The sequence below is a fragment of the Trichechus manatus genome, unplaced genomic scaffold (assembly GCF_000243295.1).
Source record: "Trichechus manatus latirostris isolate Lorelei unplaced genomic scaffold, TriManLat1.0 scaffold00250, whole genome shotgun sequence".
Classification (NCBI taxonomy): domain Eukaryota; kingdom Metazoa; phylum Chordata; class Mammalia; order Sirenia; family Trichechidae; genus Trichechus; species Trichechus manatus.
In genome coordinates, this window is record NW_004444186.1 from 754,354 (window position 1) to 780,481 (window position 26,128).

Sequence of the window (26,128 nt, forward strand, 5' to 3'; positions counted from 1 at the left end):
TGCTCCCTCCCTCCTCCGTCCCCTGAGCCCTGCTCCCTGCCCTCCTGGGCAGCCAGGGCAGCAAGGACGGCACCCAGGGAGCTACCTAATGGACAGGGCCCCACAGAGACAGCCCCGAGCCGCCACGCAGGGTAAGAAGCCCTAGGGCCCTGCAGGCGGGTGGAAGAGAGAGATGGGCTGAGGCTGGGCAAGAAGTGAGGAGGGGTGGAGAGCGGCAGGGGAGAGGCAGAGAAGGAGAGAGATGGACTGGCAGGGCAAGGCGGGAGGGTGACACAGAGCGAGTCTAGAGACAGTCTGGAAGACAAAGGAGAGGAGACTGGGGCCATGACGGACTGACAGACGGATGGACGGATGGACGGGGCATGACAGGGGAGGGGAACTAGGAAGAGGAACCGCACCAAGAGAGAAGAGAAGGAGAGAGAGATAGGTGGGGCCGAGAAGAGAACCGGACAGCTAGGCCCGTGGACCGAGAAACAGAAGGTGGGCAGGCCTCCCAGGGGTGACATCACGGATGTCTCCCGAGCAGCAGTGGCTGGGAGGCTGGCCACCCCACCTCTGTTCATTCACTAATGGAGAAGCTGTCCTGCCTTTAAGGAATGACACCCCGGCAACTAGGGGATCAAGGGTGATGGGCAGCCACGCCCTGTGGGCTGTCTGTGCCCACTGGCCGGGTACTGTCCTCTCCACCTGCCCAGGGCTATAGGGTTTCATTTCTGCGGGGGGGGGTAGGGGGCCCAGGGCTGGGGCAGGGGTGGATAGTCAGGCAGCCCTGGGCCCCCCGAACGTCTAACTCAGGGACCCCCTTGGGGCAGGATCCTACTGCCACATGCTTGCTCAGCTGTGTGAGTGAGCGCCAGAGCTGCCAAGCTCCAGGGCCACCTGGCGGAGGAATAAGGGGCTGGCTGGGCAACGGTGGGGAGCACCCCCCCAGGATTGCTCTGAGGTGCAGGGCTGGAGGCCTGAGAGGTGCCACGTCAGGGAGGAAGCTGGGCAGGGCCAGGCGGGATGGGAGGGGCAGGAGGGGCCGGAGGGAGCCACGCCCTCCCTGGGCGGTCCTTCCCCGCCCCAACAGAGCCCTCAGCTCCACTCATCCCCAGCCAGCAAAGTGTAGGGACACCTCCTGAGCAGAGGGACAGTGGGGGCGGGGGTTGTCCCAGAAGGGGGAAGGAAACCAGGAGAGCAGAGTCAGAGGTTGGGGAAGGGATAGGCGCTGTAAGGCAGGGCAGCAGGCCTTTCTGGGACAAGCCAGCAGGCCCTGCGCTCCGGGCAGAGCTGCTGTGTGGATATGGGAAATGGACGGAGGTCTGGCAGGGACGCCTCTTCCCAGGCTCCCTTGGTGGGTGTTTCACAAATGCTAACTGTACGGATGGATGGCCCCCACCACGCACTAGCTAAGGCTCTCTCCTCAGCAGCTGATGCCCAGCTGGTCTTCCCTGTCCCTCCCAGAGGTCCACGTGTCCCTGCCCACCCCAAGGTGACCTCCCTGTGCCCCCTACTCCCTGGTCTCCCCCAGGCCCAGCCACACAGCAGCAACAGCAGGACAAGGATGCCCCTCCCTGCAGGCTGGTGGGCCCGTGTAGCCATGCCCAAGGAAGGCAGAGGGGGGGTCTGTGTTTTACAGCCCTCTCTTCCTCTTCCTCCAACCCCCTTGCCCCTTCCTTCGCCCTGCAGAGCTTTGGAGCACCCTGAGGCTTCCAGGACCAGATTAGCAAGCAAGAGCTTTAACTCCCACAGAGATTTAATATGCCAGACGCCATTGAAAAAGAATAGGAGGTGAACAAGACAGACAGTCCCTGCCCTCATAGAGCTCACAGCCTGCAGGAAAGACCCGTTTAATAGATAATTACGCCATCACGGCAGGTACTCAATGTGGCTCGTGCCAGGAAATCAAACCCAAGGTGCTGTGAGCGTGTAAGCATGAGGCAGGGGCCTCATAAGGCTTCCCCAAGAAAGAGAGCTCCAGAGAGGATGGCTAGATAAGGGGTGGGGGAGGGAAGGGTATTCCGGGCAGAAGGAACAGCTGGTGGGAAATCCCAGAGGCAGTGAGGAGGGTGGTAGTTTTGAGGACCTGGAAGCCGGCCGAAGGGCAAGGAATGAAGGAGAGAGGGGTGCTGCAGAGGGTGGCCCCAACTTCTCATCAGACACTAGGCTCTGCTGGGAAGGAATGGGTGGGGGTAGGCAGCTGTGACTTTTGACCCTGACTGCCTCTCTTGTCTTTACAGAGCTGCTGGCTGCAAAGAAGACCCACACCTGTGAGTGGGGGAACGGGGTGCGGTGGGGGGAGGCAGAAACTGGTGCTGGGGTTGGAGAGATGGCCGCAAAGTCAGCAAGGGCTCTAGGAAGTTGGCGAAGAAAAACGGCTCAGGGTCGGACAGAGACCGAGGGCAGGCAGAGACCGGCAGGGGCCTGGAGAGAGGCCGAGCCCAGGAAAGCAGGGGAGAGATGGGGAGATGAGGAACGGAGGGGAGGGGATGGAGAAGCCACATGAGAAGTCAAGGGCCATGAGTCGGTAAAGCAGAAGGCTGAAGAGCAATGGAAGAGATACACCGTACAGACACCGCGACAGAACTAAGGAAAGGCGACTCCTGGAGAAAGGGGATGGGAGGTGGACGGGGCTGGGGGCCGATGCTGGGTGAGGAAGGGAAGGAGATGGGGAGTTGAGAGGGTGGGGTGGCCTTGGCGACTCTGCAGCCGGAGGCCAGGAGCTTGCGCCAGGCTTTGTGGCCGCAAAGCCAGGTTTGGTGCTTGTCTCTGTGGTTAACACATCCTGAGGTGTGAACAAGCCTGGAGCTACGGGAAGCTGGAGACCAGGGACGCTGCGTCTCTGTAGGAAACAGAACGGGCAGGGATACTCTGTGGGAGACTGTCCACTGAAAGCCTGAGGCTGCGGCATGAGAGAAGGGGGCAGGGTCTCAAGAAGGACTTCCGGGCCGTCACTAGCCAGTAAGCATCTTCCACAGGGACCCTCCTGGTCTGTGGGACAGGCTGCTCCCACAGAAAATACACCCACTCCACCTCAATCCCAGGTTCACGTCCCACCAGGGCCATCCTCGGGCCCCCGGGGAAGACCTTCGTTAGCCTGGGTCCCTGAGTTAGCGAGGCCCACTCTACGGAGGAAGGCCTCCTGCACGTCCGCTCGGCCCTCTCCTGGACTGCCTGTTGGTTCTTCCTGACAGCTCACTGCCACCCCTCCTGCTGCCAAGATTGCCTGGAGCAGAGACATCTCAGACGGCAGCCACAGCGCCACCCTCCTCCCCGGGCCAGGTAGACAGGCCCAGGGACCATTAGGAGGCTACATCCTCCTGGCTGGGGGGTTGCTTTGCTCAGCACAATCCTGATCAGTGCCTCGCCTCCCCTAGCCACAGGGCCCCACGGAAATGCTGAGCAGGGCCCCTGGAGGAAAACGGGTCAAAGAATGACGAGGGTGAGCTCTGGGAGGGGGGGCCAGGGACCAAATGTGGGTGGGGGGAAAAGGGGACTTTTGGAGCAGCTGGAACTGGGAGCGGCTAAGCCCCATTCCTACCCTTAACCCCTTACTATAGAAACCTCCACGAGGACCATACTCACTATTCCCTTCCCAATCCACTGGCCCTCTCCATCCACCCTGCCTCCCACCCAGTGAGCGTCCTCATGAGATGCCAGGCTGACAGCTCCTGCCCCAGTCTGCCCAGCCCTGCAAGCCCCAGGCAGCCCGGCAAGCCCCAGGCAGCCCGGCAAGCCCCAGGCAGCCAGGCCACTGGGAAGGAAGGCCTGCGCCAGGCCCGGGAGTTGCTAGAGATCTGGAACTTAGTGCCCTCTGAGCAGCTTTGCCCAGAGAATCCAGCAGGGAGTGAGGCCTTCCCCAGACCGAGAGGCTCTGGGAAATGGCCACCAAATTGAGACCACCCCAAGAGGGGGTCTGAGATGAGGAACACCAGACCAGACTCCCAGACCAAGGGTAGGCCTGACACTGAGGGGCCCTGAAGAGGGACCCTCAAGACTGAGATGCCCCTAGAGCAGGTGTGAGGCTGGGAGGGCCTCTGAAATTGTTTGGCGCCCCTCAAAAAGACCCCCAGGCCAAGAAACTCTATAGAGAGACCCACGTGCCAGGAGGCTTCCCAGGCTGAGATGCTCCTGAGAGCAAACTTGATGCAGAGAAGCCTCCCTTCCCCTGAGTGGCGTCTGGGACCAAACTGCCTGGCTTCGAGTCCTGACTCCACCACTCACTGGCTGTGTGACCTTGGGCAAGTTACTCGACCTCTCTGGGTCTCACTTTCCTCATCTTTGAAAGGTATTTTGTGAGGATTAAATAATCCCCGTAAAAGAGTTAGAAACATTTCTGGCCCATAGTAAGGACTGTTATTATCATCATCATCATCATTATTCTCATCTGCATTCCAATCTTAGCAATTTTGCTCCTGAGGAGGTTTCTGATGGACTAACCCCTGCCGCAGACAGTGGGCTTTTGCCTGATGATTATGTCTGCTGCTGTTATTACCGTTTCTCCCCTAGCCCAGGGCACACGTCATGTGTATGGGGAGGGGACATGAGCCAGCACCACACTGGGCACGGCTGTTGGTGGTCCACAGGGGTCTTGGGTGGCACGTGCCACCACCCTGGGCAGACTTCCTGAGACTTACCTCTGGAAACATCCCGTGAGCATCTGGCAAAGAGGGTCAGGCTGAGGGGCTCCTCAGGGGGAGGGGGAGTAGGAACGTGGCCCAGGTTCGTGTGTGCTCCATTCTATCTCCCCGGCCAGAACCACCCTGGCGGGTGGAAAGAGCTCTTACCGCGTGTGGCTGTCACATGTGGTTTTGGAATTTTCCAACGCCCCCTGCGATTGGCTGCCCCGCCCCTCACACCCTCCCCCTGCCCCCCCACCCTGTCCCAGGCCCAGATTGGCCACTGGGGAGCCTGTCATCCTATCCACTGCACCCCTGGGGGGCGGACTGGGGGGGCTGTCCCTCGGCCACCTGTGCAGTGTGGAGCTTAAACCCCCCTGCCCAGAAGCTCTGGGGGAGAGCTGGGTGCAGAGCTGTGAGCTGAGGTGCTGCTCAGAGGTCCCACGCCCTCCACCCTCCCAGCTGGCTAGGCCCCCATCCCTGGAGCACCCCGGCTGAGAAGGACAGGTAGTCAAGGCTGCCAAAGCAAGTGGCTCAGTCATGAGAAGTAAGTGAGTGGGGCACCTGGGCCGGGGGCAGGCTGGATTGTCATTCCTGAGACCACTAGAAAGGGAGGAGTGTGGGGACAGCGTGAGGAAGACTGAGTGCTCCTCCCGGGCAGGCTGTGCACCCAACGAGGTGGAGATCTGTGGAGATGGGTGGAATAGTTGGGGAGTCACCCTGCCAGGCCCGTCCCTTAGGGCAGCGACAATCAGGGGGGGTTGAGGGGCTCCTCTATTATGAGTTCTGGAAAGGATTTCTGAGAGTATCTGAGGTTCCCGGCCCTTCGTTTTATGAAAAGAGACGGAGACCCAGGGAGGCGGGGTGCTTGGCCCAAGATGTCACAGCTGGTGGTTGATGGAGGCTGGTTACGAACAGGCAGCCGGTCTTCTGGCTCCTGTTGGCGGTGTTTCCCTTGGTGATAAAGGGGTGATAAAGGCCAGTGGAGTTCCTGTGCACCCGGGTAGCAGGGCACAGAGAGTAAGCCTAGGTCAGCAGGCAGAGGGGTTGGAACCCCAGCCTCCAGGCCTCAGGGTCACCGCGCTTTCTGCCCAGTCCAGGGACGTGAGGACCTTGTGGAATCCAGTGTGGGTGCCGCGTGTGTGTGCGTGTGTGTGTGTGCGTGTGGTCCCTGGGTTCCTTGCCCAGTTGATGGGGGAGCAAGACAGTGAAGATGGGAGGAGAAAGCCTGGCGTGGAGCCATGAGCCAACAGCTGGTGGGCAGAGGTTCTTCTGCCTTCTAGCAGAGCAAGGGTGGGCAAGTCAGAGACCCACCTGCCTCTCCCCACCCCCATGTCCATGTAAGGGAAGCCAGAGATCTTCTCAGAACACAGGGTTAGGGACGAAAAGGGAAGCCCCGTGCCCCTGAGGCCTGACCTGGGGGTCTTCCCACAAGCCACAGAAGGGAAGCCATATTGGATCCTGGAAAGACCCACGGACTGAGAGTCTAGAGACCAGGTTCTGGCGCCGTTTTGTCACTGACTGGCCCTGTGGCCTTAGTCAAGTCGCAGGGGCGCCTGGTCTCCTCATCTGCAGAACAAAGGAGCAGAATTTAAAAACAAAACTACAGAACCAGCTGTGGAGACACTCCAGTTCTGAGGGCCCAGGGCTAAGGAGAGAGTCCTGGCCCCTGAGTTAGGCATCTGTCGAGGGCAGTGGAGGAGACTCAGCTCTCCCAGAGGGTCAGGGAAAGGAAAGAACCAACATCTCCTCTGCCGTGATGGGAACTGAGACTCGTGCAGGTGCCTGAGCTGGATAAGGAGGGGCGGGCCCATGAGCCCAATCTTCCAGACAGGAACAAGAGCCCCTGAGAGCTTCAGCAAAGGCTGGCGGACTGGACTTCCCAGAAGTGGCCCTAAATGAGCGAATCGAGCCTGGGAAGCTATGGTTGGGGTGTGCTTCAGAGCCTGGCAGGAGGGCAGGCCCTGGTGCTGGCTGAGGGAGACGCCTGGGCAGCTCTGGCTTCTACCCCCACAGCTCCAGCCCCTTGGCAGGTAGAAGAGGGGGTCTCCTGCAATCTGGGGCTCCGTGCCTCTGGCCCTGCTCACGGGGCGTCTGGTGTCTCACGGCCCCAAGTTATCTGTCTCGCTCACCAGTGAGTGCCGGCCACCACCACTCCCTCTGACCACAGCTGGAGAGTGAGAGGGCTTGGGGCCTGGGACTGAGACACACCCACAGACCACGGGCCAGACACCCACGGAGCACAAACAGACCAAGACCTAAAGAGAGACGCAGAGGCCAAACTCAAAGGACAGAAAGGTCCATGACGCACACGGGGAGAGCGTGATGTCCAGACACAGACATAAAGGAGGAAATACCAGGGGGGCCGAGAACACTGAGGCAGGAGCCCCAGAGACAGAGCTGGGACGCAGGAGGAGGAAAGGCTCAGGGATGTAGAGAGAGACAGAGAGAAAAGGGGGCTGGCAGGAAGGGGGGACACCGAGTTTTTGACAGGTCTGAGTAGCACAAACGGCCTAACCTAAAGGCTAGCGGTTCAAACCCCTCACAGAAGAAAGGCCTGGAGATCTGCTTCCGTTTAGATTACAGCCGAGAAAACCCTATGGAGCAGTTTTACTCTGTACCACACGGGGTCCCCATGAGTCGGAATCGACTCGACGGCAGTGGGTTTGGGCTTGTTGTTGATTTTAGGGGAGCAGTAAGGGGAAGCCTGGGTCCAGACAAGGGCAGTACAGGCTCCCTGACACGGTCACCTGCCACTGGCAAGGACAGAGGACGTGTCTTGTCTTTTAGTAACAGAGCACCCCAGCCAGCCAGAGGGAGGGTGGCCCATTCATGTCACCCTGAGGGGCACGGCCAGCGTGGAGCCCACAGGGATGGGCATCAGTCCAGGATGGGGCCCGGGGTCACACGCCTGTCTCTGCTGTGCCCTGCCCGAACCTTCTCACGTCTGGTCCTTATGATGAGGAGCAGGGGGCCAGAAAGAGACGTCCAAGTCCCCAGGGAGCCACAGATGTCGCCCTGAGAGCCCAGGCCACCTGAGGGCTTTATAAAGGGCTCCCTGCTGCCCTGCACCCCTCTGCGCCTTCCCCTTTTCCTTTCTCCCCATTCCTAACAGAAATCCCAGCCACTCCAAGCCCAAGGCCTGAGGGTTGGAGAGTCCCAGCCTGGCCCTCCCAATGAGAAGATGTGTGCTGGTTTTACCCTGCCCCTCCCCTGCCTCTGCTCCCCTGACTCAGACTAACAGCGGATGGGGGCTTTCCCATGCTGGGAGCTCTCCAAGGAAGGCAGTTCTGGGGTCTTGCTCCTGTCCTCAATGGCTAGTCCTTTCTAAGGTCTAACCTCCACTCGCCCTGCTGCTGCCCCTGGAGCTGTGGGGCTCAGGCAGCTGGAGATGTCTGTTTCTGGGGAGGGCCAGTAACAGGGCTGGGCCTGGGGGCCAGAGCCAGGATCTTCCCAGGCCCAGGGGCCTCCTGGCTCAGCAGAGAGCTTGGGAAGGAGGAGATGGGCCCTGAAGGCAGGGAAGGCGCTGGTGGCCCTGGGCTCCCACTTCTCAGAGCTTCCTCCCGTGATTCATCCCCTCCCCCATTCACCAGTTGTTTTCACTTGATTCTGTTTCCCCTCCTTTCTCCTGTCCCAGACTGCGGGGGTGGCGGGGGCACCAGGAGGGGGTTTCGGGTGGCTGGCTGTCTTTGGTGGCTTTTCAAAACCCCAGACTCTCCGTCGCCCACCTGAGTTCTAGCTTCACAACTTTCTCAGCCCCGGGATCTGGGTGGATCAGCAGAAAAGTCTGGGCCTGGGCCGGGGGAAGGGCCCTGGGCTGGGCTGGGGTGAGCGTTCACCAGGCAGAACAGCTTCTCTCCTGGCTCTCGCCCAGCCCCCTCTCCCCCGCTGTGGCGGCACCCACCACCTTGGTTTCCAGCTTTGCAGAAGCTGTGGGAACTGAGAGCTGAGAAAGGAGGGAGCTGACGAAGGGCTGGTGTGCACAGGGACCCCTGGCTGGAGCTGTGGTCTCAGTGGGGAGAGGAAGGGCCTCAGCTAAGAAAGAGGATGCATTCCTCCTCCTGGCTCTTGTTCACTGTTTCTGCAAAGAGGGGCCTTCTGAGATGATGAAGCCCAGTCCCCCCCAAAGGAGCCGTGGTCTCCCAGAGGTGTCAGAAGCTCTGTGGGGACGGACAAATGGTTCCCGTGGCCTTGGAAGCTCGCCCCAGAAGTGGGTAAAGGCAGGAGGAGGCTGAGGCCGCAGGGAAGAGCTGGGGCCACAGGAATAGCAGCTCTCTGGGTCTTTCTGCCGGACACGCATCTGGCTTTAGTGCCATGGGCTTCCTTCCGGAATCCATGGCTAGCCCACCCCCTCACTTCTCACAGTCTCCCTGTGGACCGTAACCTCCTCCTCACCCAATTCTCCTTGGTGCGTTGGGGCGTCTGTCCTTATAGGGTGCAGAGCTTAGTGGGTGAGGGTTCGGGCTCCGGAGTTTCAGAGATCTGGGTTCAAATGCCAGATCTGCCACTCAGGCCGTGTAACCTTAGTCAAGCCACTTAGTCTTTCTAGACCTCAGGTGCCTCATCTGTAAAATGGGGGCAATACCAGTAGTACCTCCTCCACAGGGTTGTTAGCATCGTTAAATGAAATGTATGGAAGGCGCCTGGCACCGGGTACAAAGTCGTCAATGCCTGTGTCTGTCCTTATTATTGTTCCTCCTGAATCAGTGTCCCCTGGAGAAAGGAAGAGAGAGGAAAGAGGGAGGGTCCAGCTCTGGACTGAGAAGGCATCAGGAGGAGACGAGGACCTCAGGGTTCCTCTGACTGATCCATTCCTCACCAGGGCTGGGGTGGCTCTGGGGTTTGAGGGGAGCCATCCCTCTGGGTAGCAGCCTCTTCTCTGCTCTACCACTTCCTCTCTGTGGTATAGGGCACCTGGACAGCACCCAAAGGATGGCTTCCTAAGGCGGCCCGGGGCCAGGCTTCTGGATGCATTCAGAAAGCGCTATCAATGAATCTTGCAGCTGTGACCTGTGAGATTAGAGTAGACTGAATGTAGAGAAGGGACGACTTTGTCGCTGCCTAACCTACCGTATTTCTCCGCATAGGGGGTTCTGACAGGAGGCTCCCTGGGGGTCCTTCATTCTCTGGGGAAAGTAAAGCAATTCGGAAGAGAGGCATTCTCTTTTCCTAGGTCTGTACCAGAGTGAAGCTTTACACATCAGGCTGGATGGAGGGGAAGATACACGGATGGGTTCAGAGGAGAGAGTACCAAACCCACCCCCATCCCCGAGAGGAGCCAAAAAAAACCCTTCTCCAGTTAATTCCACTTCATGGTGACCCCGTGTGTCACAGAGTAGAAGTGTTCCATTGGGTTGTCTTGGTTGTAATCTCTAGGGAAGCAGATCATCAGGCCTTTCTTCCATGGCACCGCTGGGTGAGTTTGAACCCCCAACCCTTATGTTAGTAAACCCATTGCTGTCGGGTTTCCCTTAGGTCGGTAGTGGACCGCAAATGGTTTGCACGGCCGAGGGACCTTGTCCAGGGAGGGGCAGCCTGTCGCAAGAGCAGAAAGATGAACCAAATTCTCGCTGCTCAGAGTGTAGACTGAGGACCAGCAGTGCTGACACCCGCGGGGAGCTTGTTAAAACCCCGAAGCTCAAGGCCCACCTCAGACTTCCTGAATCGGGATTTGGATTTTAGTAGGACTGCCAGGCAATCTGGTTTGGGAGGGAACTAGTCACTGGATGATTTTAGGAGCGAGCAGTGTGCCTGCAGGCACTGTCTCCTTCTGGAGGCTGTGCAGTTGGAGGATTGTCCTTGGATGGGGAAGGTGCTCTAAGCACCTCGGGAGCGGCCTGCAGGTGAGCCAGAAGAAAGTCCCAAGGAAGCAGCGAGCTTGTGGGGAAAGTTGGGGCTACTGTGGGAGTCAGTCGTGGGGTTCCCGACCTTTGGCTGGCTCTGGTTCCTGGCACCCGCAGGGCCTTAGACCGTAAGTTCCTGGCAGGCCAGGCTCCCAGGCAACGGTTTGAGTAATCACAGGATTACTCAGCTCCCCCTCCCCAAGCTGGGTTCCCACCATCCGCTGCAGGGAGGTGGCTGGCGGGGCTAGGTTCAGAAGGTGAGTTATTGGAGGTGTTTTTCGGCTCCTGCCCACCCCACCACCACCCCTGCCAGTCCCCTTCCTGCTCTCTCCCTCCCCTCCCCCACCAGTTGCACGCGCACCCGGCGGTACTTTCTCTTTGAGGCTGTGGGTAGATGGCGCTGAAGGGGGTACAGGTGGCAGGGAAGGGGGAGGAGGAGGCTAAGAAGGGCCCGATGGTGCTGGGGGAGGCAGGGCTGAGCGTCAGACCAGGACGCGAGGGGGCCTGTCTGTTTCTGCGGCCGCATCCCCACCTCTGGGCCTGGGTTTGTTTTCTCCCAGTCCCGAGAAACTCTCGGTCTCTCTGGCTCCGAGAGGCTACAGGGCCTTCCGCCCGCTCAGAGTTTCTGACTGACTCTAAGTGCCTGTCTACCATGTACCTCCATCCTGGACCAGGGTTGGGGACGATGGGAGTGTGGCTGGGCTCCAAGGCTCCGGCATCCCCTAAACATGGGTATTGGTGAAGGGGGCTCTTGGCTGGTCACATCTTCCTAATGAGAAGGGCAGGCTCCTGGTGACACTTCTGTGAAGCTCTGAGGGCCACGACGAGCAACGGGTCAGGCGAGGGCAGGGAGATGTGTCTGGGGTCACCCATGTGGCCAGCGCACACACGCACACGGATGTGGCCTCGGGAGAAGGGAAGGGGCAGGGAGGCCTGTGGTTGCCGCTGGGCTGCAGCCCAGGTTCCCACTGCGGCTTGGCCTAATCTCCCTCCCGCTTACTTTTTCGGGTGACCACGCTGGTTTCCCTTGTCTGTGGGCTTAGGGCCGCTGAGGCAAGAACGACCGTGGTGTTCCAGGAGACAGCGGGATCTGCGAGGCGCAGTGGTTTTTCAGTCCTTTCTGCCCACCTGGCGTCTGCCTTCACCGTCCCTCCGGGATAACTAGCACCTTCCACTTACACAATGCTTTCTGCAGACACTATTTAATTGTTTCGGACATTATCCGAGTTTTACTGAGGAGAGGATGAGGCCTAGAGGATGTAAGTGACTTGCAGGGCGGGGGCCGTCATTTTCCGCCCCTCTTCAGGCGCCCAGTTCCCTCTGTTCCCCCTTCCCTTGCATGCACTGAAATCTGCCCTTAATTTACGGAAAGCTCACCTGTCCCCTGGTCCTGGGTGACCGTGACTAACTGTGGGGTGCTGGGTGGGCAAATAGGGGTGGGGGTGGGCAGGAATTGAGTTTTAATGGTGGAATTTCAGACACCAGTGAGCCATGTCCCCCATGAGGAGGCAGGTCTTACTCTGACTCAGCTCTAGGCTGGCCTGAGGGGATGCTTTAAGGACAATGGAAACAATATTTGGGAGAGTAGTGGGCAAGCAATGGATGCCCTCCCCACCTCACATCAGCGGGCCTACATGTGACCGGGGTCCAAGCCTGGGGCTGGGGGTGCACTCACAGGAATAAGGACTTGCCCTCTGACCCTCGGGGTGGGAGACGCGTCAAAGACGAGAATGGGTGGGGCCCTAGGCCACTTTTCTGGCCTGCTTCTGCCCCAGCTGTCCCCCCACCTCAGAGGGAAGGTAGCAGGTCATGATAGCAGAAAGGAGACCCATGTGTCCCGGGAAGTGCTGAAAGCAGCTGCCATGGCCAGGGACTCCAAGCTTTGCCCAGCTCCACTTCAAAGACAGCCTGGGGGAAGGCTTCCTGTGGTCCCCAAAACTCAGCAGAGAGTAGTGGGCACAGGCAGGGGTAGGACAAAGTGAGGGACATGAACTGGGGCCAGCAGCAATCCACAGTGAAGGGAGAGGTAGCAGACAAAAGACGCAACGGGCTCGGTGGGAGAGAGAATCTGGGGTCCTCGTGCCCAATAGGCAAACACTGACATACCCTCAAATGTGCGTGTGTACACGTCGGCTCAAACGCACAACCCCTCTGGCTCACAAATCACCCATCCCTTTCATGTACACACACACACACACACACACACACACACACACACGCACGCACGCACGCAAAACAAGCACACCCTCAAATATGTCCACGAATACATTGGGAAAAACACTGGTTCTGATAATGCGGCGTGGATTTGGGCAACCAGGACTAGAATTTGCAACACCAGCGCGAGGTGTGATGTGCCCCAAAAGTCAAGTACCGGATCAGTCTAATGGAAAGCTCAGGAGAACCAGAACGGAGTCCCAGCGTGGGAGCAAACCAGCCATGTGGACGCGGGCCAACCACCTCACCTCATCTAGACTGTCTCTTCATCTGTAACAAAGGAAAAGGGGAGTAGGGTAGCCTCGAGTCCCAGCTAATTTTCACATTCATCATCTGTGCACACACAGTGGGACACAGACGCCCTCGTACGCACCTAAGCACAGGGCACACACTTACGCACAATGCACGGGCCCGCTGAGCTGCCCTCTCTCTACCCCTCGGCCAAGGGCTTAAGGGCGCTGCTGATTCTCCCCCCGGGCGCTCAGGCATCCAGCAGGAGCTGGGTTGCCGAGCCCACTCTCCTGGCTCCATCTCTGTCTCTTCCTACCCTCACAGGGCCCCACTTGGCAAACACTCCCCCGGCCCCCTGGTCTCTGTGCAGCCCCTTCCCCACTTCACTGCCTGGAGGAGGATGACTGGCATCCCTGCCTGGCCCCAGTGGCCCCTGCCTGGTGTACCACATCTTCCTGCCAAGCCCCACACTCTGCCTATGGGAGCCAGGCCCTGAGGGGGGGCACAAAGGAAGCCCCTTGGGCGGGAAGCAGGTGTTGGGAGGCAGCGGGGACTCCTATGTCCCAAGGTGGAGGGAGGCAACTGGGGCTTTTCAACTTGAAGGGCTGAGCAGGTGCCTTTCTGCAGCTGCTTTCTTTGCCCCCACAGAACTGATACTCCTGGCTACCCCCCCTTAACACCCTCCACCACACCCCTCCGCCCCAAGAAAAACTAGCCTCCAGAGACCCTTTGCTGAGGAGCATTTGGTACTTCACTTCCCCTTCCTTCTTGCAAGGGGGAAATGGCCAGCTGGGCTGGTTGGAGAAGTGGGGGAAGAACCACGTGCCCGTATCTTGCAGCCCAGGTCCGTGGTGGGAGGATGCAGAGAGGGGCCCAGCTGACCTCCTTCTCTTTCTCTCTTCCAGCACAAATTGAAGTGATCCCTTGCAAAATCTGCGGGGACAAGTCATCTGGGATCCACTACGGGGTTATCACCTGTGAGGGGTGCAAGGTGAGTTGCAGGCGGGCACGCACCTTTATGTAGGTGTGCATGAGCAGAGACATATGCACAGTCGTCTCTGCAGAGATGGGACGCAGGAGAAGGGACTCAGTGGCCTTCATTCTGCCTCCAAGGGTGGTCTCCTGAGGCACCCAGGTAGCTGCCTACGTGGTGCCTTACCTGGAGGGCCCGGTGCTCAGGAGGGCTTTGTCTTACACTGCGGGGGGCGTGGAGGGGGGAATTGCAGAAGGACAGATTGAAATGGAGGAGGGAAAGCTGACAGGTAGTAGGCTCCTGGGGATGGAGGCCCTGGGGACTGAGCGGGCCTGGCCAGGATGGGAAGCCTCGTCTCCATCTGCCTTGCTCAGGGTTTCTTCCGCCGAAGTCAACAGTGCAACGTGACCTACTCCTGCACCCGTCAGCAGAACTGCCCCATCGACCGCACTAGCCGGAACCGATGCCAGCACTGCCGCCTGCAGAAATGCCTGGCACTGGGCATGTCCCGAGATGGTGAGGCCCAGTGGGCAGCTGCCGGGGTTTTCCCTGGGGTCCCCAGAGAAGCAAGCTTGCCTGCTGTGCTAGACAGGGCTTAGCCAGCAGAAATGCGCCCCTGAGGTCCGCTGGCCCTTCTTGCCTCTCCTCTTCCACGGTCCACTCCGGGCACAGGCAGATCATTCTAAGAGTTGTTTGGAGTCCCCACCATTACGCTCTGTTAGAACAACACAGGGGTCCCTGGGTGGTGCAAATGGTTAAACACTCCACTACTAGCTGAAAGCTTGGCAGTTTAAACCCACCCAGAAATGCCTTGGAAGACAAGCCTGGCAATCTGCTTCCAAAAGGTCACAGCCTTGAAAACCCTATGGAGCCGTTCTCCTTTGCACACATGGGGTCGCCATGAGTTGGAATCGACTCCGCGGGAATTAACAACAGAACCGCTCTCCTTTTACCAAGGCCCCAGACATCCTCAGCCTCTTCTTTCTGGGAATGGGTTCTCCTCACTCCGCCTCCCATCTGGCCCAGGTCCCACCCAGTTTCCAAATCTGTCCCTCCTACCCCATTGCTCTAGCTCCGTCTCCCTTCCGAGACCCTCATTCCCTTCCTAGGACACAAGACTCTGGCTAGCAGTGGAGCCAGAGTCGGCCAGAGAACACCCAGAAGGGGCGGCGGCGGGGGAGGGCTGGTGTTCCTGGTACCTTCATCCACATTCCTCACCCACCACCACCTCGCCAGCCCCCTTCCCCCTCCAGCCCACCACAGAAGGAGCCCAGGGCGAGGCCGGGGGAGGCGTGAGGTGATGAGGAGCCAGAAGGAGCCCGTCAGCACTTTTCAGTGCCCAAAATAACAAAGCAAAAGGAAACACGCAGGGGTGCAAAGGGGCAGGCGGGGAGAGGGGCTGTGCCCCCACACCTGGGAGGGGTGGGGGGGGTAGTCAGAAGGCAGGAAAGAGAGAGCAGAAGAGGATGTTCAGACACAAGCCGCGGAGCCTGGGTTGGGCTGTGGTGAGTATCTAGGTCACCAGGGAGCCTGCAGGCCTGACCACAGGGAGACCTGTGTGCTCAGCTCTCCTCTTCCTCCGACCCTCCTAAACAAGCCAGGTGACCCCAATACCACTTGAGGCCCTGGGCTTGGCCACCCCCAGCCCAATCATTCCTTGAATTCAGCCACTTAGAAGCTGGTTTAGAGCTAGAAGGGTTTGCTCAGGAGATGGAATTGCCAGGGGGATCTGAACAGACCCTCGAAGCAAACAGGACAGAGAGGTGGCAGGGTCATGACTTGAACTCCCTGAAGGCAGCTTCTGGGCTGGAGAAGCTCTTCTTGGGGGCAGCTATTCCGTGCACAGCCAAGTAATCCTGATGTAATGATCGACATGCCGGCTGACTCTGGCCTGTCCCATGCTCTCCGGCCTCAAAAACCTGAGCCCTCAACCTGTTTCAGCCGTCAAGTTCGGCCGCATGTCCAAGAAGCAGAGGGACAGCCTGCACGCGGAAGTGCAGAAGCAACTGCAAAGGCAGCAGCAGCAGCAACGGGAACACGTGGCCAAGACCCCTTCTGCGGGGGGCCAAGGAGCAGACACCCTCACCTACACCTTGGGGCTCCCAGACGGCCAGCTGCCCCTGGGTTCCTCCCCTGACCTGCCCGAGGCCTCTGCCTGTCCCCCTGGCCTCCTGCGAGCCCCCGGCTCTGGGCCCTCCTATTCCAGTCACTTGGCCAAGGCAGGGCTCAATGGGGCCTCCTATCACCTTGACTACAGCCCCGAGCGGGGCAAGGCTGAGGGCAGAGAGAGCATCTATAGCACGGGCAGCCAGCTGACCCCTGACAGATGTGGACTGCATTTGGAGGAACCCAGACACTCTGGGCTGGGGGAGCCAGGACGGGGTCCGGACTACAGTAGCCCCGGTTTCCGCAGCACCCCAGAGACGCCGTACGCCTCCATGACTGAGATTGGTGAGCAGCTGGAGAGCTGGAGGGGGGCAGGGTGAAGGTGAGGGAGGCCCCAAGAGAGGGGCTTCAGCCAGCACCCCACGGACCAGCCCGAGGGAGTTGAGGGGTCATGAACAAGAGCCGAGGGAGGAGGCGGAGCAGGGGTGGCCTGGGCTGAGGGGTCCCCTGTGGGGTAGGGTGGGGGCCGGCTGAGACCAAGAGGACACCGTCCTCCTCTGGGCTCAGAGCACCTCGTGCAGAATGTCTGTAAGTCCTACCGAGAGACGTGTCAGCTGCGGCTGGAGGACCTGCTACGGCAACGCCCCAACATCTTCTCGCGGGAGGAGGTGACCAGCTACCAGAGGAAGGTGAGGCCACGGGGCCGTGCCGGTGAGGGAGGACATCCCAACCCGACTAGGAGAGCCCAGACGTGGCCACGTGCAAGCAGAAGGGGGCTGGGAGGGCCGGGGGTCACGGACAGAGACAGGTCCACCAGCAGTGTACCCCGACTCGTTCTTAAGTATGGTTGTATGGGTGTGTGTGTTGCATGTCTAAACCCTGGCAGACGGACGGATTTTTCCTTAGCCCCTGCCCGTTAAAATTTTACGCAGCTTTCCTCCTTCTCTATCAATAGTAACAATCGTGATCCTGTCTACCATTTGTTAAATACACCTTCTCTGCCAGGCACTGTGCTAAACGCTTTACATAAATTATCCCGGATCCTCACAACAACCAACCCATGAGGCTGGTATTTATAGCTGTTTTTAACAGCCTGGGAAACTCATCTGGGTGGGGGGTGTGGTAATAGACTTAGTCCAGGTCACAAAGAAGTGGTTCCAGATGATGGGCTGTCCCCTGTCACACTGACCATACAACCTGCTTTAAAAGGACACATTGGCGCCTGACATTTGCCTCCCTAGGCTGTAGGGACCTTTGGGTCTATTCGTTTTGCCTCAAGAATGCAAACTCTTTGAGGGCAAAGCTGTATCTCCTGGGCTTTTTTATTCCCCCACGACAGCTAACTGGGAGCCCCAGCAGGTGGGCGCCTAGTAAACGTGGCCGACTGGCAGGAATTGATCTCTAAGTGTTCATTTGTGCTAAGAATAGGCTCAAAATGCGGACGTGAACAATGTAGGCGTTCAGAACCTACCCGCTGCAATGTATTAGCTGGAGCTCCCAAGGGCTTGGGGGGCACTGGGCCTCAGAGGGCTACAGAGGGCCCCCCTCCTCCCCGCAGTCCATGTGGGAGATGTGGGAGCGCTGCGCCCACCGCCTCACCGAGGCCATCCAGTACGTGGTGGAGTTCGCTAAGAGGCTCACGGGCTTCATGGAGCTCTGCCAGAATGACCAGATCGTGCTGCTGAAAACAGGTGCCCGGGGGCGGGCAGGCCCGGGGGCGAGGGGCAGAGCATGGCGGGTCTGGGCCGAGCCTGGGAGGTGGAAGCCGGGACGTCGAGGGGCGGAGAAGTTTCCCCGGGCCTTGCTGACGTGGCGCCCGCCTCTTGTCCCTGCTCCCAGGTGCCATGGAAGTGGTGCTGGTCCGGATGTGCCGCGCCTACAACGCCGACAACCACACGGTCTTTTTTGAAGGCAAATACGGCGGCGTGGAGCTGTTCCGAGCCTTGGGTGAGGGGCAGGGGGGATGAGGGACAGGAGTCTGATGTGCACCCCATCCAAAGCTTCGAGACCCCGGGCGCTCTGCTCCACACACCTAGAGGATGGGTGTCCCTGGGCACGGGGGTCTCACCCACCTCCTTGACGCTTCTCGCTTCTGCCCCCGCAGGCTGCGGCGAGCTCATCAGCGCCATCTTTGACTTCTCCCACTCCCTAAGTGCCTTGTGCTTTTCTGAGGACGAGATTGCCCTCTACACCGCCCTTGTTCTCATCAACGCCAGTGAGTGTCCCTGGGCTTGGGTCAAGGCCATCCCGGTGGTGGGGCACCAAGCGTATTGGAAAGCCTGGCCCTTAGGAAGTGGTTAAATCTGGGGAACTGCTTTAAATAGCAGCATGAGCACCACCCAATATTGAGGTCTGGTAAGAGGGGTAAAAATGAAGATTTGGGGACGCGTCTGAGATGCAAAGAGTAGCTCAAGGCAGGGCTATGGAAGTGGGGAGAGTGAGGTTGGGAGGAAATGAGCCAGCCCCCTGAGAGAAATTGGCCAGTGATTCCATGGTAGCCGCGCTTTGGAAGCACCTGGGAAGCCTTCAGAAATAACGACGCCTGGACCACTCACGGAGATTCTGAAGTAATTGATCTGGGGCGCAGCCTGAGCATCCGGATTTTAAAAGTTCCCCGGGCAATTGTAATGGGCCGCAAAGGTGAACAAATTTTAAGACTCTGTGCCTGTAATGGAGTCCCTGGGTGACTGTTTGTCCCTAGCAAAGAGTTAAAACACGCAGCTGCTAACCGAAAGATTGGAGGTTCGAGTCCACCTAGAGGCACCTCAGAAGAAAGGCCTGGTGATCTACTTCTGAAAAAGCAGCCATTGAAAACCCTGTGGAGCACAGTTCTACTCTGACACACATGGGGTTGCCGTGCATCGAAACAGACTCAACAGCAGCGGGACAAAAATGCCTGTCTCCCTGTAATGCCAGCCCTCTGGATATCCCCTCCACTGGAATGGGGTGGGCTGGGCTGAGCCAGCTGAATGCTAAGTATTCAGAGAGAACCTGGAGAATGGAGCTGTTAACCTGAGTTTGAAGGCCAAGATTATCAATCTTCCAGCTCTGCCAGTGGGCAGAGTCTTAAATGTGCCCCGTAAACTGGAAATAAAAGCTTAGAAGAGCTCTTTAACAGCAGAAAGTTGTGATACTGGAAAAGAAGATGATTTCTGGCTGTTTTATGGAGCCAGGGCCAAAGGTGGCTTGTGTGTTGAAGCTAGCCACAGACAGCTGCAGAGTCCCGGTGCTGGCCTGCCATGGAAGCGGTGTGTGTCACTGAGGCCACCTTCTGACTGGGGTCATGCTTGGGGGCAAGGGTGCTCTCTTCCAAACCTTTATTATTATTACTTATGGCAGAATCCTAGCGCCTAACATTGAAAGTGCTGTGTGCAATCTGGGTACCAGGGAGAAGGTAGCTTGGAGTTGAGAGGTTGGACGTTCTTCTCATCCCTTGCATCTCTCCCTCGTTTTCCTTGTAAACTGCTAGCCCAGCCCAAGGTCCCAGAGCTTAAACCATCATCAAACGCAAGAAATGCACACACGTCCGCTGTTGAGAAGGCCCCTATGCAGCACAGATGCCCCCAAAGATACACCTTTTGGTGGAAGTTAACGTCCATGTTCTTTCTTGTCCCCGCGATGGTCCCACGCCCTCCTTCAGACCGGCCTGGGCTCCAGGAGAAGAGGAAAGTGGAACAGCTGCAGTACAATCTCGAGCTGGCCTTTCATCATCACCTCTGCAAGACTCGTCGCCAAGGCATCTTGGCAGAGGTAAAAGCAGACTCTGGGGTGGAAGAGGCCAGGCCCAGTGCCAGCTCTGTGTCATTAAGGCCCGTAGGGCCAGGGTCTCAGAGTACAGAGGAGGGAATGCGTCAGTGTCGTACTGGGTTAGAGAGCTTGTGACAGCAGCGGGAATGAAGGGACTGAGCAGCCACTTCCGTGAGAGTAAAGATGGAAAGTAGAGAGCCTGGAATTGGGAGGGACCTCCAGGGAGCAATTCCGTTTAATATACCAGCACTTACCCAGCACCTGCTCATACAGGGCGCTGTGGAAAGATACAGAGACGCGGTCCTCGTCCCTGCTAAGAGTTCATAATCTGGTAGGAAGACTCGTACCGAAAACGAATATAGGACAGAATGTGCTTGTGATGTGACAATGATGCCATTAACAGAGTGCTCTCTCATCCTCATGGCCAAGCCAGCCAAGGACAGGTGCTAGAATCTCCTGGTAGCCGGTAAGGAGACTGACAATTCCTAAGTAATAAATGCAAGGTTTAATCCCAGTGCTCTTTCCACTGTATCCTTCTGCCCCCGATATATTACTGTAATAAGGGATATTGCGGAAGTACTATGAGAGCATAGAACAGGGATATAAATAATTTGAGAGTAAAAGGAGTGGGTCATACATGCAATCTAGAGAAGTTAGTATTTAAACTAGGTCATGAAAGATGTAGGCGCCCTGGTGGTACAGTGGTTAAGTGCTCGGCTGCTAAACGAGAAGTCCGTGGTTCACACCTACCAGCTGCTCCATGGGAGAGAGATGTGGTAGTCTGCTTCCATAAAGATGACAGCCTTGGAAACCCTGTGGGGCAGTTCTACCCTGTCCTATAGGGTCGCTGTGAGTCGGAATCAACTCCATGGCAATGGGTTTTTTTGGGGGTGGTTTATGAAAGGTTTTACCAGGCATTTGTGGCGGTGCGGCAGGTATTCCAGGTTTAGGGAACAGTATGGGAGAAAGAAAGAAGGTAAAATCATGCACAGATAGAGAATAGCTCATGGTACATCGTGATGGAAGTTTAGGATCCAGAGCTGGGATAGATTGTTGGGGGCAGAGGCATAGCAGAAGATAAGCCTGAAAATTAGGTCAGTGGCAAATCACAGAGGACTTTCAATGCCACGTTCAAGAGTTAACCCTTTATTTCTAGGCAGTAAGGTGCACCAAAGGCGAGAGGAATGATCTAATCAGAGCTATTATTTTAGGTGACTTAATTTGGAACCAGTACATAAGAACCATTTATATAATCATTCAGGCAATCTCTGTTGGGTACTTGCTATGTGCCAGGCACAGTGCTAGGCTCTAAGGATACAAAGATGACTTAAACAACAGGCTCGTCCTAAAGAATTTCAAGTCTGGTAGGCTCGATTAGAAGGAGACACTGGAAACTGGGGGACCAGTTGACAGCAAATCTGGCTGGCTCCACCTTTCCAAATCTGTGACCAGACTGATAGCAGCTCGGACTATTAGGGAGGCCTCCTGATTGGACCCCTGCTCCACCCTTCTCTGTCCTGCAGCAGCCACAACGACCTTTTTGAAAAGACCATCACACTATGTGGTACTCTTGTTCTCAATCCTCCTCTGGCTGACGATCATGCTTAGAAGCAGATCTAGAGTCTGTGTTGTGGCCAAAAGGCTGACTCATGACATGACCCCCAACTTCTTTTCTCACCTGGTCTCCTTCTACTGCCCCTTCCATCACCCGTTCCAGCCACACTGGCCTTCTTGCTTGAACACAACAAGCAGTCCCATCTCTGCGCTTTTCTGCCTGTTGTTCCAGCTGCCTGGAATATTCTTCCCTCAGTTTTCCACCTGGCTTTCTCCATCCAGATAGGCTTCCCCTGACTGCCCAGCGTAAGAAGTCTCCTCCCCCTCACCTTGCTTTATTTTTATTTATAGGACTTATTGTCTGACATACTATGTCTTTGTTTACTTTATCTTCCTCACTGGAATATAAACTAAATAAAAGTTCAGATTTTATTTTATTTGCTGATATATCACTAGAACCCATTGCAGCGTCTAGCCCAGAGTAGCTTCTCAACAACTGTTTGTTGAGTGGATGAGTGAAGCTGTAACAATAGCCCAGATAAACCCGGAGTAAAACAGTAGGGATGAAGAGAAGATGAACTTAGATATCAAAGGACCCCCATCCCACCTGCACTCCCTGGCTATCCCTCTTCTAAGCTGCGCTGGGAGATGCTGGGGAGAGGTATTTTTGAGCTTCACTTGGTTTTATAGGAAACTGCAGGAGATGAACGGTTTTCTCAGCCTTTTCTCCAGTGAGGTGTTCCTTCGTCTGCTTCCATACGCGTCTCTGCTCCTCTTTCCTTTCCCCTCTGGCTGAATGCCAGTGCCGGCAGTGGTAGCTGACTGCTTGCAATGTTGGGTACCTGCTTGGAAATTCTGTTCAGTTCAAACAAACAGTTTTCGAGCATTTACCATGCGCTAAGCACTATGATGGGGTCCTGGTGGTGCAGTGGTTAAGAGCTACAGCTGTTAGCCAAAAGGTCGGCAGTTTGACTCCACCAGCTGCTCCTTGGAAACCCCATAGGGAGGTTCTGCTCTGTCCTGTAGGGTCGCTATGAGTAGGAATCAACTCGATGGTGAGGGGTTTGGTTTGGGTTTAAGCACTATGATAGGTACAGGGGATACAGAGACAGACACACGGACACACACACACACCTTACTTAAGGAGTGTAGATTAGGGCGGGCAGGCACACAACTGGATCCGTTTACTACAGTGTGGTAAGTGTGACACAGAGAGAAGCCCAGAGGAAGGGCCTGAGTGGAGACTGGTGTAGTTAGGGGAGGATCCCCAGAGGAGGGAACTCTGGAAAGTGTGTGTGAACCAGCCAGGCAAAGAAGAGCTGGAAAGGCGTTCCAGGTGAGGGAAGCTTGAACAAAGGCAGAGACATGTGACAGCACACAACCCAGAGTCACAGAAAGTCACTCTGATAAGAGCATTAAGTATAAGTTAGAGAGTCTTTAACAGGGCTCATTTGAGGAGAAGAACATGATTTGGGGGTGTCATCCAGAAGACACACACCCGTCCCACACACGCTCCCACCTGCCCCCAGTTTCCGGAGCCCTTGCACGCCCCTCTCAGTGGGATCTGGTTGTTCCGGAAGTGCCAAGTGCACAAGGAAGGCAAGGAGAGTTGTCCTGGCCCAGAAGGAGGAGAGGACTGCTTGGCCCCGGGGAGAGAGGTGGTGGCTTGGGCAGAAACACTGACCTCCCTTCCCCGTTAACCATCTCCAGCTGCCACCCAAGGGGAAACTTCGGAGTCTGTGTAGCCAGCATGTGGAAAAGCTGCAAACCTTCCAGCACCTCCACCCCATCGTGGTCCAAGCTGCTTTCCCCCCACTCTACAAGGAACTCTTCAGCACTGAAATCGAGCCACCCGAGGGGCTGTCCCAGTGACCCACCCTGGAGCCTGCTGGCCCACCTCCCGGGATCCCCTTCCACCTCAGCCTTTTCCTGTCCCGTATCGTCTGGAGGGTGGTCCCCACATGTTCTCTGGGAGTGAGCCAGCACTGAGACTGGTTTTCTGCCCACAGACTTGCCTGGCAGTGGGACAATGGCCAGAGGGTGGGGATAGAGGTACACCATCTCCAGACTCAGCTCTGTTCTATCTCATCTCCCACTTCACCCCCAGCTTCTGGGAGGCCTGCGGTGGGCTGGGATATAAGGACCCCCTGGAGGACCAGGGGATCCTCAGGACAACAGGGGAAGCCAGGCCTCTCTGGATGAACACAACTCTACTCTGGGCTCAGAAGCTAAGAGCAGGTCTTTGAAATACCTCATTGCCTTTCCCTGTGGGCTTCTTGCTGGGGGAGATGGATCAAGCTCAGAGACTGGCGGCTGGAGCCCAGAGGGACCTGTATATAACACGAATCTGAATCTTTAGATGTTCTGCCTTCCTCCTTCCTCCCAGCTCAGCAAGGAAGTGGTTGGGCACCCTGCCCTCTTCCCAGAGTGTTAAAAAAAAAAAAAGGGAAGAAAACTAGACATGTGGAGGATAAAGAGGGGATGGGGTAAGGAGCTGGGAAGAACTGCCTTACGGGGGTGGGAATAGGGTACAATGAAGACTGAGAGCATCACAGACATAGGGAGAGAGAACTCGCCTCCTCTATGCACTTTAAAAATAGACTTTGTGGGTTAGGACACATCTGATCAGGGACGCGCGTCCACATACAGGTGAAACACGTACAGGTTCAACCTGCAATTACGCAGTTCTGTGGACACACTTACTGTGACCCCTCTCTCTCATGCTTGGGGTCACAGCCCAGAGAAGCTTAGTGGCCTTGGGGAAGACTCCCACATCTGAGGGACCCAAGAGCATTCCGTCCTGCTCCATCCACCAATATTCAACGTGGAGTGATTCGAGCTCTATCCCAGCCACAGCTGTCTCCAACCACAAGAAGCCCCGAGAGAAGGCGAGATGGCTGGACGCTGCCCAGAAGGCCAAGGACAGACCCTTGGAGGACTTCCCTGGCCCTGCCCTCCAGCCTGCTCTCACTATGGGGAAATCAGACTCAGCTCCACCCCTCTGACTGGGCACCGCTGGCTCCAGAGTGGGGAAGGAGCCAAGGAGCCAGGGCAGAGATCTGTGTCTCCAGCCCATTCTCTCGACCCAGAACTTCTCTTGGCACTCTAACTAACTGTGAACCCTCATCTGAGGCATAAACAGCAGGTGATGGGGAGGGGGAGTTATTTTATTTTTCTTCTCAGGGGAGGGGGTTAGCTGAGGAAACAATAGTACCTGCGTGTGCCATTCTTTATCAAATGATTTTCAAGGCGAGAGGTGGCGGTGGGGGCGACAGGGTCTTAAATAAGCTAACCTACATGCCTGCTCTCCAGTCTCAGCAATCTGTCAACATTAGAACCCAGGAGGGTTCAGCCCCCCCACCCAGCTTCTCCCCAGGCTGAGCAGGCCCCCGCTGAGGCTGCGGAGCTGAGAGAAAGCCCCAGGAACCCCGAACTCAGGATCCTCAGACTAAGCTCCACAGCAATGTTCTGGACTGGACACTTTCCCCACCAAAGATACCCCACGGGGGACATTAGATTGATTGAGAGGTTGCACAGAACCCTTCCGCATCTGGGAGACCAACCGCCTGTGCATAACCCTCTGGAAGGCGCCTGGCCCGAGAGACCCCAGAGGGGGTCAGGATGCCAGAGAGACCCTTCAGAGCTTTCCCGAGGCCCCTCTCGCTGACTGTCGCCCTGGCACCAGTGGTTCCCTCTGCACCCCCCGACCCTTGCTGCCGACAGTGGCGCTCGCTGCAGCCCTCCCTGCTCGCTTTATTTATTTATTTTGCACCAACAGGGTTGCTGCAGACTCATTCTCCTCCGGTTTAAAAAGAGAGAGAGAAAAAAAAAAAAATAGGAGAAATGCTTTCCGGCTCTTTTCTGTACCTCACTCTTGGCAACAGCGGTGGCTGCAGGAGCAGCTGCCCGCGGTGGGGAGTGAGGCACGGGGGAGGTAGGGGACGGGCCGGCCCCGGACAGATGCAGTGCCCAGCTGGATGCCGCCCTCCAGCCTTTCCGGTAAGTGCCCCTAACCCCTGTCCCAATGCAGCAGCTGCTCTTTTTCGTAAAATTCTCAGAGACAAGGCCAGACCTCCGGTGTCCGCCACCAGGGCCCCCACAAGCCAACCGTAAATCATGATCCCGTAATAGGACTTTGACTGGGAAATTAAAACGACCCAGGAAGACTCCAAGGAGATGTCCCCTGCCTCACGTCTGCCTCTGTCTCTTCAGCTCACTCTAACTCTGGGAGCAGTTATTCACAAACAGCAGATAATAACTGGGATATTCCAGAAGTCTTTCTCCCAGGAGCCCCCTCCCCACCTAGAACCCTAGAACTTTTTCTAAAGGAGATATCCAGGCTCAAATGTGACCCAGGTCTGCTACTTAGGGACAAGAAGAGCAAAGCCCCCCATTCCTTGAGGGGGTGATGCTCCAGAACCATCCCCATCTAAGGAAAGAAAGAAGGGGTCCTGACCCCCATCTGTTCCTGCAAAGTGGCCAGAAATCAGTCCTGTAGCCATGGAGATTGGCAAGAATATTTGTGATTAAATTAGCCACCTTATAAATGAAGAGGTTGGCTCCAGACCACCCAGCCTCTGGCCCCACAGGCTTTACAGACTGAGAGAAAACTCACAGGAGCAGGAAGGAGGGAAGACGGTTAACACTTAACACGCTTCACTGCCCTTCTGCCAGATGCAGAGCGAGAAGGACCAGCAGGAACTGCAGTGGAGGTGATGAAGAGCTAGCTGTCAGGAGCACTTTCCAGGAGGAGACACAGGGAGATGAGGGAGCTGGGGGTCTTCTCACCCCGGGAACTCTCAGCAGGGAGAGTGAATGAGCTGGGGTACTTCTCACCCCGGGGAACTCAGCAGGGAGAA

The 26,128-nt window shown here is 57.0% G+C and overlaps 2 protein-coding genes across 4 annotated transcripts in view; both read left to right on the forward strand.

The window, feature by feature from the left end:
- RORC (RAR related orphan receptor C) lies at positions 1 to 23,709 on the forward strand. 3 transcript variants are annotated; one of them, XM_004389524.2, is made up of 11 exons: positions 1 to 131; positions 2,223 to 2,252; positions 13,795 to 13,880; positions 14,237 to 14,378; positions 15,804 to 16,313; positions 16,536 to 16,657; positions 17,527 to 17,659; positions 17,808 to 17,915; positions 18,073 to 18,183; positions 19,609 to 19,718; positions 22,980 to 23,627. In XM_004389524.2, exons 1-11 carry the CDS (start codon positions 89 to 91, stop codon positions 23,139 to 23,141), a joined length of 1,557 nt encoding a protein of 518 aa, XP_004389581.1. In that variant the 5' UTR covers positions 1 to 88; the 3' UTR covers positions 23,142 to 23,627. The 3 variants fall into 3 exon arrangements, with proteins under 3 accessions (XP_004389581.1, XP_012414917.1, XP_004389582.1); XM_012559463.1 differs by having other exon boundaries at positions 89 to 131; positions 17,808 to 17,879; positions 22,980 to 23,141; XM_004389525.3 differs by lacking the exons at positions 1 to 131; positions 2,223 to 2,252 and adding an exon at positions 4,985 to 5,148 and having other exon boundaries at positions 22,980 to 23,709.
- Positions 23,710 to 25,237: 1,528 nt separating this feature from the next.
- LINGO4 (leucine rich repeat and Ig domain containing 4) overlaps positions 25,238 to 26,128 on the forward strand; it is a 6,835-nt gene continuing 5,944 nt past the window's right edge. Inside the window, exon 1 of the mRNA XM_004389526.2 lies at positions 25,238 to 25,268. The gene's annotated coding sequence lies outside the window, so the exon portion shown is untranslated. The remainder of the gene's footprint in view (positions 25,269 to 26,128) is intronic.